A 17,531-nucleotide genomic window follows, 5' to 3' on the forward strand; every position below is an offset into this window, starting at 1 on the left:
TCCGTTTAGGAGTAATTTGGTGCTTTTCTCCTTGGAACTATTTCAATGTCATCCATACCATCACACGAATACTAAAACATTAGGTACACATACTTATCTACGGTCATCGGGTTTTACAATGAGTAAGTAGTATTGTATAGTCGTAATTATCATTAGGTTCATCATCAGCGTAGGTATTTCAATAAGGCAAACATGAAGTTTTTTTTCAGGGACGATTTCGTTTACATTGCAACTTTCATTAGAAATTACGAGTAAATAACCTAATCAACTTTAAAAACCGTAAAACGTAAAATTGATTTCGTTTAGGTTTTTGTTCAACATTTTTAACTAAGTAGGTACATATAACCTACTGCTGGAACAAATTTGTTGAAATTGAATCTGAATTAATCATACAAGAACAAGATAAAAATTATTGATCAATTTATTGTTTTTTTCTAATTATGTATTTAGTAATAACTAAGTATATAATTGAACGCTATCCTTTTTTTTATTTAGTTGGATATTGGATAACGTAAGTAGTTAAGAACAAAATATTTAACCAAGGAGGTGTCTCAAAAATGAAAACGATGATATTCAACAGAATAGCAATTCTATGTGAGTACTTGATTTTTAAAACTATACTAGTATTATAAAATTCTAAACAAATTGTAACAAAACATTTCAGTATTGGTGCTCGTATATTTAAGCGAAGAAGTGGTTGGTAGTGACGACAGAAGTGTCAACATAGTAGACAGGACGCTGGTCCCCACAACGCCCAATGTTAATACTAAAGGTCTAACGCGAAGTTCTGGATCTGATGAAGTCAACGGTAAAGGATCAATAAGGAGGGATCTTGCCCTTGTAAGTATATAGCCTCATAAAATAATACTGCAGTTGTCAAATGGCCTTCGGCAATGGTAGTCAATGGCCTCCGCATTTTGGCTTCGGCCGCGTGCACGCCTCCCAAATGTCCGGGACCCCATGAGCCTGAGATGGAAATATGTACAACAAAATAATAATAACGACTTATATGTATTTATGTATGTATGTATTTATTTCTATCACAGTCTGTTTTAATCGTAAAGGTTTATTACTTCTATGGTTTAATTTTGGTATTTGCGATATTTAGTTTTGGTAGCCGTACACGCCTATATCCATCTGCTCATGATGATGTTTTATTTAAACAGATGGCAGCTCTGGAGTCTCCGGAAGAGAATTTAGTGATTTCGCCAGTATCTGTGGTAGCACTTTTGTCTCAATTTCTACTTGGAGCCACTGGGAAAACCGAGACAGAACTAGTGCAGGCGGTGGGGATGGATAAGACACAGGTACAGTTCATTTAAGGCCGCTTTTACCATTAGCAAGGAAGAGAGTCGCTGTCAAAATTGGGCCTTAGTTGGTTTCATGGTATAAAACGTATGAATTAGTTAAGTATATTGAGGGCAATTTTTTCAATAGCCAGATAAAGGTTATATGTCGCGTATGTACGTTTGTACAGAAATACGATATAAATTGCTAAGATTTGAAATAGTGCCGTGGCTTTAGAAGGGATTTATCAATGCCACAGAGCGATTGAATGTTCATTAGTAAAAAAAAAATCCCTTCCCAACTGCCATGCCGTCCCGGTCTGCGTAGGCCATAAGTTGAAGATGCAGTCTGCCATTTTCCGTTGAAGTGGATAAGACTAGGAAGTAATAGGTACACGAGAGAAAACTAGGTATGTACGTCCACTGGCCAGTTGTTTCTCGTCTCAAAGTATTTAAAAAAAAAAAAATATTTTGTATTCATTAAAGATACCTAATTATCCTTACTAATATTATAAATGCGAAAGTAACTGTGTCTGTCTGTCTGTCTGTCTGTCTGTCTGTTACTCATTCACGCCAAAACTACTGAACGGATTTGAATGAAATTTGGTATACATACGGTCTAGACCCTGGGAAAAAACATAGACTACTTTTTATCCCACAATTCCCACGGGAAAACTATTTAGGGCGAAGCGAAGCGCGCTGGAACAGCTAGTAATAAATAAAAGGAAGCGGTTGTAGCTCAGAGGGAGCTGTAAAAGCTCAGTCAGTAAAATTCAGTCTCACGCCAGAGATGCGGGTTCGCATCCCGGCGCAGAAATGTACAATGAGTTCTTTGAATTTAAGTACAATGTATACCATCGCTCTACGGTGAAGGAAAACATCGTGAGGAAACCTGCATATCTAGATTTAGCACATCTAGATTTGTGAACCCACCAACCCGCAGTGGAACAGCGTGGTGGGGGTGAAATGGTGCAAGCTTAGGAAGGCAGACCTTGGGGATATGCACAAAGGTTCCATTCGAGAGAGCCAGGTGCAGCCTCCAGGGAGAATAGAATACAGGTACCTAATTCTAATAATGTTACTTTGCAGTTGTCAAGAGATTTAAAACCTCTTTTAGCAGTTTTGAATCAAAAAGTCGAAAATATGACGATTCATTCAGTCACAAAGTTGTTTGTGGACCAAAGTATTAAATTATTGGAGACATTCGAAAGTAAAAATAAGTTATTTTTGGACAACTCCGTAAAAAAAATTGAGTTTTCTAAATCTGTAGAATCTGCAAAAGTTATCAATGACTGGGTAAGATTACGTATTAATATTGAACTACCTTTCTCATAAGTAAAAAATATACAAAAAAAACACAAGATAAAGATAAATGAATGTAACATCACTGTAATGTACTTACACTAACTAATGTATCAATAACTGGAATTTTGCAGGTATCTGAAGAAACAAATGATAAAATAAAGAATATGGTAACTCCTAAGGAAGTAGCTAACGCCGTGATGATTGGATTAAATGCTATTTATTTCAAGGTGAGCATCATCATGATGAGGCTAACGTAGCGTAGTGTGGGGCGCATCTAATATTGTAGGTACACTCACGGGCAATGAAACAGTTCCACTCACAAAATGCCGACACCAACGACCCCAATTGTTTCAAACATCTAATTTAAAATGTTAACAAAATATTAACGTTTTTAGCTGGTAATATCCTGATGCTCTGATAAATGTAATTCAATGTTGCAGAAGGCGTCATTCAGCTAGCCTTTTCCGTCTATGAGGAATTTGGTGCTTTTCTCAGTGGAACCTTTTGATTGCCCGCTGCCCGGGAGTGTTTATTATAGTTCTGATAAGGGCTACTCTAGTGAGCTAGCTATGTACCTTATCTGATTAATGAAATCTTATCTGACATTTGAGTGGCATTATAATGTTAATTTAATATGAATGAATAATTATGTTCAGGGTGTTTGGCAAACAAAATTCAATGATGCTAGACCAGGACAGTTCACTACAAATAATGGTGTAGCTACAGTGCCTATGATGAGTGTCACTGACTTCTTCGAATATACGAACAGCACGGATTTGGATGCGCAGGTAAGTAATTATGCAATATAATTTTTTTAGAGATTAATAGCCGAAACCATGGAAATAATAAGTACTTACGTGTTAGTACTTATTACTTCCATGGCCGAAACACATTATTAACACGCGACCCAACGCCACGAGTTCGTGTATCGCGAATGGCGTCACGTGGCGTCGCGCCATAGCAGATAGATAGATAATTCTTTATTGCACACAAATAGAAATTACACAAGGAAATGCACAACATAGACGGTAAAATTGGCGGTCTTATTACTAAGAGTAATTTCTTCCGAGGCAGGAGGAGAGAAATTATATTAGAAAGTGAAAAAAAATATTACAAACAGAACATATACTTACAAGGAAAAAGATTTAAAAAAATATACAGGGTGGCCCAAAGAGTGACGTCCAAAGGAAAATGTTTGATTCCTTAGGTCAAGGGGTAGCCAAATCACCCCCATGTATGTTCCGCAATTTTTAGTAGTTTAGGAGTTATGATTTTTTAAACTAATTTTCTACGAAAATCGACCTCAGTGGATCAATTATGTTTTATTATTTTTTTTACTAACTTTTTTAAATTATTTTTTATTTTTGTGTCATCCTCTTAAGTTGTTCTTTTAACCATAAAAGTTTCAGCTTGCTAGCTGTAATGTAAGTTAGTTATTTTTATATCGAAAGTTCAAATTATATCATCGAGCTAGACTGCTCTGAATTTTCAACTTGAAATAAAAAATTGAACTAGATATTCTCATGGTCCCTTATTAAGGTAAATGTCCCAGTAGTTGATAGGGTCCCCGTAATTGATAGTTTCAACTTTAAGGTTGAACAATAAGAAAACTAATTAAGTTTTTAAACGCACTCCTGTCAATACATGAACTTTGAAGTCTGTCAAATTGACAACCCGAGTTTCAGTATTCTGCATCGATTCAATTTGACGTAACATTTTTTTTCATGCGCAGCCGTTTGCATCAACGCGTTTACTTATGTTTCGTAAATTGAATGACTAAGCTCGGAGTGTTCGCCGGTACGATATTGCAGTTGATTTATGGCGTTTTACGGGTAGATATTGTTTTTATTACCTTTGAATGTAAAGTTACTTCGCTGGTTCATGCTTCTTTTACCAATTTTTATTATATTTACTTGTTTGTGACGAGTATCATCTACTAGGACAAGAAAATATCAAATACCTAGTAATTGATACCCCCTAACAAATAACGTTAATGCGTACAATATGTTGCGAAGATGTGTAAAATCTTTAATGTTTTTATGTATGAAAATTACTTTACTTTTGCTATGACAGATTTTTAATACTTTGTATTTTTTTTTGTTGATGACTTCATATCAATTACTGGAACACAGAATGTAAAACTACTTTGTCAATTACTGGGTGAAATGAAAAATTTTCTATCAATTATAGGTACATTTTGAGACTGTTTGAATTTTCTCGGAAAATAGTAAAAAACGTTTAATTAGATACTTGATTGTAAGGAAATAATTTAGATAGAAGACTGATTTACCAAAATTTGTTACTTAGTTACCGCCTGATTTCGTAACAAAAGTTTTTCCCTAACAACGTTTTTGTTATTGTCACTATTGTGTCAACTACTGGGACATTTACCTTAATTTTAAAAACTCCGCAAGGTTCCAATATTTCATAAAAATAAAAATAAACTATTGCTTAATGGGGTATTATTTGCAGAAAACAGCCTTCAAAGGTACTTGGGTGGAAATTACCTCATTAGTCAATTGTTTCAGAAAGTTGAAAGAATCCTGTTATGTCATTACTAAGGACTAATTCAGTTAGGAAATGTATCAAATTAAAGGGAAAATAAAATTATTTACTATTATTTATTATTTAAGTTACATTTTTTAATGTAAATTCTTAGTAAAATGTTTATGTTTGAGTTGTTAGATTTATGAGATAATTGTATTATTAATAATAAATAAATAAACTCAAATAATTCTTTTACAAATTTATTAACAATAAATTTTCAAAATGGCGACTTCCCACTGCAATACACTACCTACATCTACGCAAGAAATTTTCTTTAAGTCAAAAAAGTGACAAATGTAAAAAGTATGACATCTGTCAAAAATTTAAACATGTCAAAAAAGTAACTTTTCTCAAAAATGTGACATCTGTCAAAAAGTGACATCTGAATGAAACAGAGAAGCGTATAGGCGACTTAAAGAAAATTTCTGTAGATGTAGGTTGTGTATTGCTGTGGGAGGTCGCCATTTTGAAAATTTATTGCGAGTAAATGTGTAAAATTATTATTTGAGTTTATTTACTTAGTATTAATAATACAATTATCTCATAAATCTTACAACTCAGACTTAAACATTTTACTAAGAATTTACATTCAAAAATGTAACTTAAATAAAAAAAATAGTAAATAATCTTATTTTCCCTTTAATTTGATACTTTTTCTAACTGAATTAGTCCTTAGTAATGACATAACAGGAATCTTTCAACTTTCTGAAACAATTGACTAATGAGGTAATTTCCACCCAAGTACCTTTGAAGGCTGTTTTATGCAAATAATACCCCATTAAGCAATAGTTTATATTTATTTTTATTTTATTTTGGAACCTTGCGGAGTTTTTAAAATTAATAAGGGACCATGAGAATATCTATTTCAATTCTTAATTTCAAGTAGAAAATTCAGAGCAGTCTAGCTCGATGATATAATTTGAAATTTCGACATAAAAATAACTAACTTACATTACAGCTAGGAAGCTGAAACTTTTATGGTTAAAAGAACAACTTAAGAGAATGACACAAAAATAAAAAATAATTTAAAAAAGTTATCCAAAAAAATAATAAAACATAATTGATCCACTGAGGTCGATTTTCGTAGAAAATTAGTTAAAAAAATCATAACTCCTAAACTACTAAAAATTGCTGAACATACATGGGGGTGATTTGGCTACCCCTTGACCTAAGGAATCAAACATTTTCCTTTGGACGTCACTCTTTGGGCCACCCTGTATATACCTAGTAATAGGTTATATAAATAAACTAAATACATCATACTGCACTATATACATGTCATAGTGTGATTCTAGATAGAAAATAGAACATTTGATTCGACTCAACACGCGTCGCTCTTCATCGGGTCGCGTGGCGTTTCAATAGTGTGTTTCCTTCTTTAGTTATGAACAACTGCTGGGATACAGACTACAGCAGCAGGTAACTTTTAACAACGATGAAATAAATGTCTATGAGAGCTCTCATCCAATCGTCATGTTTAATTATGTATGTACATCGACCAACCGAGATAGCGTCATGCTTGTTAGCGTCGCAGCTCCCTGGAACTTCGTGTTTCTGGCCTCCAGATGTTGTGATGTTGTGTAGACGTCTGTATCATATAAACTGACGCTTTGTCTTCGAACGTACTTGACTGCACGGGTGGTGAAGGAACATTGTTTCACCCACTTATTACTGATGCTGAACGATACCTCTAAACCTTCAGGCATCCCTCATAATGATGTATCTCCTCTACAGATGATAAGAATACCTTACCAAGGGAATGTGTCATCAATGGTCATTATTTTGCCTTCTGGAAAGAAGGACCTTCCCTCGCTGCTAAGGAAACTTAGGCAGTCGCCAGAACTTCTGAACAAGAACCTGGAAGCACTCAGAAAGGATCTATATCCCTCAAATTATAAACAGCTAGATCTTACAATGCCTAAATTTAAGATCGAAAATGAGATCAATCTGAAACCGTTGTGTAAAAAGGTAAGCACTAAACATTATATCTATATAATCTTGAAGTCTTTATTTATCGCTTGCGAAATTCATTAAAATGATAATTGTGATCCTATAAGGGTTCATATATTGTATTTACCTATTGTGGCAAGGGACCCTAAAAATGATCCTGTATAATCTTTATTACACTCGTGGTATGAAGTGGTGTGAAGTTCCATATGCCGTTGACATGTATTGTGCTATGTCAATGGAACTTTTTCATTGCTCGCTCAAATAATTTCATATCGGCCGAAGAACCGATAACCGTTGGGGTAGACGAGTTCTCGAGTGAAGGCCACGAACAGGCAAATGCAGCGTGGGACGCCCTCCTGCCCGCTGGACTGACGACCTTAAGCGGGTAGTCCGTAGTGGCTGGAAGAGGAAGGCCGAGGACCGAGTATTGTGGCGCTCCTTGGGAGAGGCCTATGTCCAGCAGTGGATGATTATTGACTGATGATGATGATGATTATGATGATGATTATGATGTATAATAATTTATATTTATATAATGTGTAATAATAATTTAAAAAATCTATCAAAAGCTGGGTTTGGAGGCGATATTTGAGTCTGACACCGGGCTCAGTGAGATGTCGGCATCACCGCTATCCGCCAACGCGATCAAGCAGAAAGCATTCCTATCAGTGACAGAGACAGGCACGGAGGCGACTGCAGCCACAGGTATACCTTCACAATTATATTCCGCCTAGACTTGTATACAGGATGTCCTAAAAGTCAACGTCATGGCTTCGAGGGCTGATAGGACAGCTGATAGTTTTCGAGATACTGACACTTTTATAAGTTTGCTGAAAATCGACACCTCGGATCAGCCTTTAATGTGCCAATGGCTACTATAGTTATTATTCTGTGCCACCGGTGCAAAATTCTATAAAAGGTTTTGTGTTCTTTTATCTCTGTATAGTAATCCTAATCCTAACTCATATGCTCTCACTCAAATGCGAAAGAAACTCTGTGTCTGTCCGTTTGTCTGTTACTCTTTCACTCCAAAACTACTGAACGGATTTGAATGAAATTTGGTATAAATATGCTCTAGACCCTGAGAAAGGACATAGGCTACTTTTTATCCCGGAATTCCCACGGGTTTTTTTTTAGGCGAAGCGAACTCGCGGGAACAGCTAATACTATAGGGTAGGCTTCTATATTCCTATGGCATACATTAGTAGCTATCACAAAATAAATAAGTATTTATATTACTTATTTTTTCTCCTCCTGGGTGATGTTTGCTACCAGTGTTGGGCGACTGTACCTTAGTTCGAATAGGTTCTCTCTGTCTATGTACGGTAGCTGGTTGATGTCTCCGATTAGAGCAATATCACTGGCACGGGACAGGCGGGCGGCAATTACGATTGCCCCGAAATGGTTCATCAGGGCCTCGTCAATTATCAGGCGTTGGCATTTTATTTCATGTCCGCAAGGCGTTTAAATCTCGAGATATGTTTTTTTTATGAAAACTAAGTATCTAAAACTTTAAAATGGCCGCCATTTCTAGAAAATTGAGATTGGACCCCACATATGGGGGTGTTTTCTCGATGAAATCACTCGTAAAATACACCTTTAAAGTTTGTCGGGTTCGAAAAACAACACATTGTATAGCTTTATTTTTTGTATGAGTTACTCCATGTGGTTATTATTGTTTATCAAAGGGTTTAAAGGTGCATTAATAACGTGACGTATCTTTTCAGAAATTGATGGTGTAAGTTCTTCGGCGCCGTCACCGTTTGAAATGAACGTCGATCATCCGTTCTGCTACATCATACAGACCCAAAATGAAATTATATTCGGTGGAATAGTTAACAGCCCTTAAGGGGACAGTCATTATGCCACACATTTAAAGATAGACAGATAGATAGATATTCTTTATTTGTACGAAAAACATGGACAAAATTACAAAAAACTTTTGCCGTTAGGCGTCAGCGTCAGTTCTATTTATTGATATCGTGGTTCGATTATTCTTTTCCTATATGGCGATGCTCATGTTTTTATTTACCGAGAATAAAATATATTGTATGTTTCTAAACTTCAAGGGTTCAAATTGTTATTTAATATTAATAAAAACATTAAAAACATACATTTTTGTTATTATTATAATTCTCATTTTCTAGAACGCAATTTAGATACAATAGAATATTATTTATTTGGACTCAAACGGAAAAGATATTACAAAAATTATATTTATTAATATTTAATATTTAATCCTTTATTGCACAAATATATAAATAAGTGTACAAAGGGTGGACTTAATGCTAAAACTTATATAACAAATAGGTACAAAAATGGCAGTCTTATAGCTTAAAGCGTTTTTTTTCAATTCAACCTTAATGTAGGCCTACATATCGTACTGGTCAAAACCCTTGCAAGGCGGGGAACTGGGGGTCACTCCATATGACGAAAACCGAAGCTTCGGAGCGCTCTCACTCTACCTCGTTTATTAAACGTGACGATGGCACGGCAGCTCTTGTTTGTTATTTTTTCGTCAGTATACAGTAACCCTCCTGGTGGGTAGGTACGCGGCTAACGATTAAGAAGATTCACGAAAAAAAGAGTGCGCATGATGTTAATCCTTTTCTCTACTTGATGCAGCTAGCCCGAAAGGGATTTATTCACTTACCACTCAATAATGAATAGGCGAATTAAAAGTCAATGTCAAATAGAATAAAAAACAAAAAATATGAATTAGTCAAACGCCGAAAATCACTAACGTTCTTCGAATCCAGTGGGATACGAACGTTAGTGAGCACGGCCACGGGCGTGTAAACTGGCAGTCTGAGCCGTGCCAAAGAAATAAATAGCGGTTTGCATTAATCGTGCGTTCGCATACAAAGATGCGAGTTCTCTAGTGATGTCGTGGTTTTAAATAAATAAATAAATAAATAAATAAATATGTGGGGACATCTCACACACGGCCATCCGACCCCAAGCTAGGCAGAACCTGTGTTATCGGTGTCGGACAGCTGATATATCTACACAAATACATAGATAGATAGATACTAAATATAAATATCAACACCCAAGACCCGAGTACAAATATCTGTCTTTAAACAAATATCTGCCCCAGCCGGGAATCGAACCCGGGACCTTCGGCTCAGTAGTCAGGGTCACTAACCACTACGCCATTCGGTCGTCATCTACTATTATAGCGTTATTATAGAGTTTAAGAGTCTCTTTATACACAGAATGCAGTACTAAAATGTATGATAGTGTATTCCGCTATAAAAAAATCGCTGCGTGTAAAATATAGACTCCAAATACCTACATGCTACATGCAACATATAATAAGCATAAAATTAATTAGAACAAAATGTTCTAAACATAAACATGTTTATTCGAAATACATTACATTACATACATTAAATACTTACTAACTTTAAACCAAATCAATATAAAAACCCAAAAATGTTCTCATCAATGGTTAAGTACTTTTCTCTAATATTCCCTAAGACCTTGTTGATCAAGCATACGGCATCAGTAAATCCGAACGCACAGAAGCTAGAGCCCGTTGGACCACATCACTAATTTCGAATGCGAAGCCTCCACCGGAACTCCGCATCGAAATATATATCGTTAGAGCATTTCTAAACGTATCGTGTGTGTTTGCTGCCAGCGTTCAGTGTGGCCAGACTATCGGTAGGGATACCACCCGTAAACTATTTATTAGGTGCATATAAATGTACATATCGTTTTAGGGTAAATTAGGATAAGTACTTCAATAATAAATGTAATTATGTCATCAATATTTTACATGGCCTTTATTCATTTATTGAAGCTATCACCCAATAAACCTACGCTATTTCATCATCATCATCATAATCAGCCCATAATCGTGACCTGATAGACACGCCTCTTCTAAATAATGTCACTTACTCTACTCAGCAGGGCAAGAAACCTATGAACATTGGTGACTGTCTAGCAGTAGATATATGTATAGGTACTGGCTGATGATAATACCCTGGGATGCGCCAACTTGTAGCTGCACATTTCACAATTCAAGTATCAGTAGTATTTCACTAGTCGTCGCTGGCAACACTCATTTCGTACCATTTAGTAAGGCCAGCTAGGGATGGCCCGTGCGTCGTAAATAATTCGTGCCTGAGTTCCCTCTCTCTAAAACGGCACGTTGCTTATTGATTTAACTAGCACCCGCCCCTATAACGTTTTATTAGGGCTACCAACTAATCGTATAAATTTGTTACTATACTTTGAACTTGAGACTTTATTTAGTAAGGATTCGGTGGGTCATTGAGGTTTGTTTGTCCATCACATTTCTGGTTTGAATTGTAATATAGGTATATCATACTATACGTGCAGAAAATATTATATAGTTTTGTAACAAAAATAAATAATATCAATATGCTAGTCGCGTGGAAAGCAGCCCTGCCCTTGGTCGACCTAAAACATAATAATATAACTTGTTGCTTTTATTTCGATATGACACCGAAGAAACTTGAGCATCTTTATTACTTAGTTTCTATTGCAACTTAAAATATAGTTTTAGTAGGATTCTATGAAGTTTGATTTATAAACTACACTTTGTACATATAAAAACTGAATAAGTTAAAAGCACTTCACTCGATAAAAACGTACAACTGAGTTAAAACATGAAAAAAATATATGAAATTACAACAGTATAGTACTTACCTACCTATAAATAGTATAACAAAATATAGACAAAAATTGCTACGAGGCTACGAGCTACGGGCTACGGGCTACGCGCTACGGGCTACGCGCTACGGCCTACGAGCTTTAATTTTTTTTGGAATAATGATGGTCTAACTAGTCTAATGAAAACAATGTCTGAATGATTTAAAATAAGGCGATTGCAAAGCATATGAAACATATTATTACATATAATGCTTCTTTTGGGATAATTTTGATTGAAGTTAACATAGCCTTGCTACGTAGTACCGCCGCGACTCATCCCGGATTTTATGTGACTGTGTCCCGAATATTGGAAAGTTCTGTTTGTTCGCCCGTTATTCTTTCTGGGTGATTCCCGCCGAACGGCCCCCGTGTAAGTGGATTTGAAAGCAATACAAGCGAGATTTAGGAGATGTAAGGAAGCTATTTTGAAATAGGATGGAAAAGGATGAATGTTAGTCCAAAAAGATATCGGATGGACTGCTATCTGTCACTATCGATTTAATTGAAATACTATTGTTCTCAGGTACTATATGAATTTATGTGGAATTAATAGATAGGTTATATTATAATCATGATACGTGTTTGGAATCCTCCCTAGGTTTCCCTTTCGCTAGTCAGATCCTAGATGTAACAAGATACTGTTAACACTGCCATTGTTGTTTGTTCTGAAATTTGAGATTTCAGTCATGTGTAACGTATACAAAGGATACATTCCTTATGTCTATAGTACTGCGCATTGTATTGTATTATGTAGTGCTTATTCAATAATTTTGAATACTGATACAGCTTAAAAGACAATAGCATATTTATTGTTTAGTTTAATAGTAAAATGACGAACAATGTTTGGTCACTGGAGTAAACAGAGATATAGGTAATTACGATTATTTGAAATTTGTAATGCAGCAGATATCTAAATTTAGCACATCTAAATGAACTCATCAGCTCGCAGTGGACCAACTAGGGAAATTATTCAAGCTTAGGAAGATAGTCAGGGCTTTTAGGGAATGACAGAACATATATTGAAATGTTTGAATTAAATACGAGTACAATAACAATAAAAACATCTTAATTTAAAATGGCTACCTGCCAGTAATCTACTACAGTAAACAAAATCATCATGAATACTTTCACAAAACCCCGAACTTCATAAATCAAGTAAATCGATCACACTCTTCCAGCGTCTAGAGTCGCTATCTAATAACGTGTTAGTAATAATTTTCCAGGGATCGAACTTTATGTGGTGATATCTGGTGGCCGGTGAGTCGGGAGGGAGCGGCTATTGCCAACACCCGCGCCAGGGTGTGGGCAGCAGTTGTGTGGATGAGCCAACGTTTTTTTGAAGCCATATTTTTGTTTCAATGATCGAAGAGTTTTGTTGGTTATTTATTCAGCTTGGTGACCGAGCCTCTGTGAAATGGTTGTAGACTAGGCATATGGACCTACCACAACAACTGAAGTTGTTTGATTCTAATGACGTTTGATTTGATGGCAATGACGTGGAGGCTTACTTAGGTATAGTGCGACAAACTTATCTGTTCCGGTGAGACCGAACTAAATTGATTAATATCTCATAACTTACCAATGAATCATATATTCATATAGATTAGATGGGTTTATTAAAACCGCAAGGGTGAATTACCACTACGGGCAAACTTAAAATCTTATAGAATCAAGAAATATTAGACATTTACGTGAGCTCTCACCGGAACAGATAAGTTTGTGGCACTGTATATAGTCGAATTTTGCAGCAATTTTATTAAACAATCGTAGTACACCCTGAAATAAATGAAGTGGTACCAAAAGGTTAAATGTAATACAAACCTAATTTTAAAATGGGTCTGTTCATCCAGTCCATAACGAAACTAAACTGATATTCAAGCTTAACAACAACAGAATACTACTAATCTTGCTAACTTATCCAACTTATCCGCAAACCTAAACGAGTCCTACCTATAACTTATCCATACTCTCCTTACAGCCCAGGAGATTAAGCCAACGGTCGCATCCACACTGGCCTTAACCGCTGAACATTATTTATACGCCCGGACGCCCTAACGTGACATATTTTAAGTGGCCATTTTAATAAGGAGCCTAAGACCTCTGCGTCGGGACGCGCCAACTGCCTACATAACTTGGTAGGATTACAGCGTCATGTGTTGCTAATTGACGCGCCCTCACGGGAATAAAAATGTCTAATTAGCTGTAATACCGGAATTACGACTAATACCGGTATTAGCCTTGTTATCATTGAAGATTACGACCGGTATTGTTGTTGGGTTTGTTACTTTGATCAAATGGAGTCTTAATTTGACTTTGATTGTTGTTCGGGAAATGTGTTTGTTTGATTAAATTGTAGTCACTCAGCGAAGAACTTTTACGTGTAATTATAATTTAAAAATGATGATTTTAGGAAACATTATATCAGCATGATTAAAAGACAATCAGAGGTATCGTATTCGGTTGGGTGCAGAAGCAATGCAACGCTGTACAAAGCTACAGTTACCAGTTATAAAAGAGAAGTTAGAAAATCTACATTACCATATATAAATAAAGTATAAATTCAACATTTTATTTCTCGGCGAACCGACCAATCTTACATCATTTAATAATCCAGGAAAATCGTATGAATCAACCACGTTAGAGGATTGAAAGAGTCCCCAGAAGGGGTAGGGAAGAGAAGGGAGGGGGTGGGGCTAGTAAATAATTCCCCAGTGGCCGCGACCTGGATAAGCTCGTTATGAACAGTTTCAGAATTGCCACTCTGAGCTTTAAATCACAAGTGTTTCACTTTTAAGCTGGAGCAGAATTAATTAAGTTGGTTGGAAAGTGTTATCGTGGTCATAATTTGTGGGGTCAAACTGCGAATACTTTTATAGGGGGTCGTTGAAAGTTCAGTTCTTGTTCTTAGCTGGTGTTAATGCGTTTTTTCTTTACGACTTGTTTTTGTTCAATTTGTTTTTACCAATAACGGGTTGAGTATTTTAACTCTAGGGTAACGGAAAATGGGGTTTACTCCTGCGTATATAGATGGCTGATCTCAATTGAGATTGGCCACCGTAGTCGAAATTCGGCTAGGAAGACATTATTATTATTATACAGGATGTATTGACTGTTTCCTAAATTATGATAAGCAGTTGAGAATGACCGGTTGGTCCGAGGTGATGAGAACTGACTCAGCTCTCTATACTATTTCAACAACACCATGTATGTACTATGTACCCTATACCTACGTAATACTACTTAGGATATAATAAAATGTACAAGATAATAATAGTTGTGTAAGAGTCAGTTGTGTTTCGTCGCTGTGCGATGTACGAGTGCAATGCTCGCTCGTCTAAGAAACGGGAGTCAAAATACGTGACCGGGGAATGAGACTAGGGCTGTCTACATACGAGATGGTATATTAGTAGTGATTTATTATTATTACTTTATACCCATCATAGATAAACCAACAATAGAGAGCTGGTTTAAGTAGCTACACAAATGTAGTTTGTAAGAGATTTCCATATTAAATTAAATTCATCTGAATGAATCTAGCTATTAAAAATGCATAAGCAGTGTCGTTGGCCTGTCAAACATCAGTCAGATTTATAAAAGTTACGCCAGATTTAACAAACGAGCGACTCTGCTTAAGGATTGTTAATTGCTAATGTTCAGTGGTGGTAACACCACTGCACCTTATATAATTTTATACGTCCGGAACACCATGTCACATACGCTATTCTAACGGTAAATACTTTTTTATGTTTAGCTAGTATTTGTCACCAACTAGCTTACAAGAAGAAGAAGAACAAGAAGAAAATTTCCTGTACTTATTTCAATTGTTATATTAAAAATATTGTAAGATGCAAGAGGCAGCCCTAGCAAGTGCAGTACAAGTATATCCCCAAGGTGTACAACAGCGAGAGATCCTTAAATCGACGGGAATACACTCCTCCATCTTACTTCTAGAAATACGGAATTCCAGGTGAGGGCAAGTAAAACTTACTCTTACTACCTGGAAGATAAAACTCGCTATTGCACGTTGCGTTACCGTGAAGACTTTGACTTTTACGGTTTTGAAGTGAAGGGAGTGTGGACTTAAAGCAGCAATTGGTGTTGTTAGGGCTGTTGGGGCGGAAATGTATCAGAGTAGGTAGTTGCAGCTACTAAATTCAATTTGATTCATCGATTAAACGGTAAGGTTATACGTATTATAGTTTATATAAACTATACACAATCAGGATTCGTACATTGAAATAATAATTAGGTAGAAACTGTTCCTTATTACCTACTCTGTTAAATATTCATTACATATATTATGTAAATAAGAGTACTTACGAGATTTTATCAACCTGTATAAAGTATACAAGCTTGTTTTTTACCTTAAGGTTAAGCTCATGCATCATGCATCTTTGTATATTATGCATTTGGCATTAATAACAGATTTGTAATAGCTAGCTAAGGCCATTAATATAACATACTCATGTAGGTACTCCTGAAAGGAAACACAAAACCGTTCAGTAATGAAACATTGAGTGATTGGTATCTGTTGAATAAACGTCAACAATTAGCACCGAGCACAATTTAATTAGCCAGTAACTTCACTGGCACTGGGGGGTTAGTGTAGCTTGCGAAAAACGAACGAGCGAGACCTGTCACGAAATTGGTAGCTTAATACAATGACATAGACTAGAGTCGTGGTTAGCGCTACGGCCTGAAGCTTAGGCTTTTTCGTAAGCGCTAGGCCCCTCCTGGGTGCCCACAGGACAGTCGGCTCGCGGCTGGATTATGCGAGTTTTTGCCGCAAAGTAATTACTTTGAGTGTATCCGAGACTTAAGTCAAAGGCGAGTGCTTTATGAAAAGTCATTAAAAATTCTCTCGGAGTCGCTTTAAAAGTGGCACTTTGAGCTCGTTTGCATGGGAAACAACGAGCAACAGATTGAGGTGTAGATTGTTTGCGGCTCATGTTTGCCTGGTACTGCTACTACTGACAAAAAATACTCTTGAATTTTGCCGCATTTTGTGAGGTGAAATGATTAGTGCTTTCAGTGTTCTCAAAAATATTTATCTATACAGGGTTGACTGGAAGAAATCGCGTTTAGGCGATACGTCTGCCCTTGTATACTTACGGTGTCTTCTATCATTGTCCTACTATTGTTTGTTATACAATAAAATTAATGTTAAAATAACAGTAAAGTTATCGATAAATACCTACGTATTACATTACGAGATCCCCCACTGTACCCTCAAAAAGAAATTTGGCCAATAACGAAAAATAAATATCTAATAAGTGCCGTTTTAATAAACGGAAGAGCTTTAATCCGACACTATAAAATCACCTACCGTTCCTTTAATTTGTCTAATGGAACAATTTTAATCGAATTCCGGGCACTTGGAAACGTCCATTAGGTATCTATCATCGCAAGCCGGGCAGAGGGGATACTCCGGTATGAAATACTTACGGAGATTAAGATTATGGCTGCCCGGACCACGGCTCTATCGGGTTACATTAGAACAAGAGCACGGCTTTCGCAAAACCGGAGTAAACCCCAGGCTCATTATTGGAATCAAACTGTCTGATCTCTCGTTTTGATTATACTCATTTACTGAGAATCCGTACTTACTACGAATTAGTATACCTATTGATGCATTCGGTACTGTGCTACAAAGATGTCAAGAGCTGTTCTAATCAGGCTAAGTAAATGGGAGCGAGCACACACCTCCCCGCCTTCACGTGAGGGGGAAATCAGAAGTCCAATATCGTTAACTCGATTGAT

General features: G+C 36.3%; 1 protein-coding gene across 1 annotated transcript; it reads left to right on the forward strand.

Moving 5' to 3' along the window:
- Positions 1 to 456: 456 nt before the first annotated feature.
- On the forward strand, positions 457 to 9,165 carry LOC105392507 (antichymotrypsin-2). The gene is made up of 9 exons (XM_038122417.2): positions 457 to 594; positions 665 to 840; positions 1,167 to 1,307; positions 2,376 to 2,582; positions 2,723 to 2,818; positions 3,248 to 3,379; positions 6,873 to 7,106; positions 7,658 to 7,793; positions 8,816 to 9,165. Exons 1-9 carry the CDS (start codon positions 558 to 560, stop codon positions 8,935 to 8,937), a joined length of 1,281 nt encoding a protein of 426 aa, XP_037978345.2. The 5' UTR covers positions 457 to 557; the 3' UTR covers positions 8,938 to 9,165.
- The last annotated feature ends 8,366 nt before the right edge of the window (positions 9,166 to 17,531 follow it).

This window comes from Plutella xylostella, chromosome 22 (genome assembly GCF_932276165.1).
Source record: "Plutella xylostella chromosome 22, ilPluXylo3.1, whole genome shotgun sequence".
Classification (NCBI taxonomy): Eukaryota; Metazoa; Arthropoda; class Insecta; order Lepidoptera; family Plutellidae; genus Plutella; species Plutella xylostella.

Bases quoted from the DNA above. Each gene is read 5' to 3' on its own strand.
- LOC105392507 (XM_038122417.2), top strand. From the start codon at position 558: ATGAAAACGATGATATTCAACAGAATAGCAATTCTAT. The intron at 841-1,166 runs GTAAGTATATAG...TTATTTAAACAG, and splicing joins TAAGGAGGGATCTTGCCCTT to ATGGCAGCTCTGGAGTCTCC. The intron at 2,583-2,722 runs GTAAGATTACGT...GGAATTTTGCAG, and splicing joins CAAAAGTTATCAATGACTGG to GTATCTGAAGAAACAAATGA.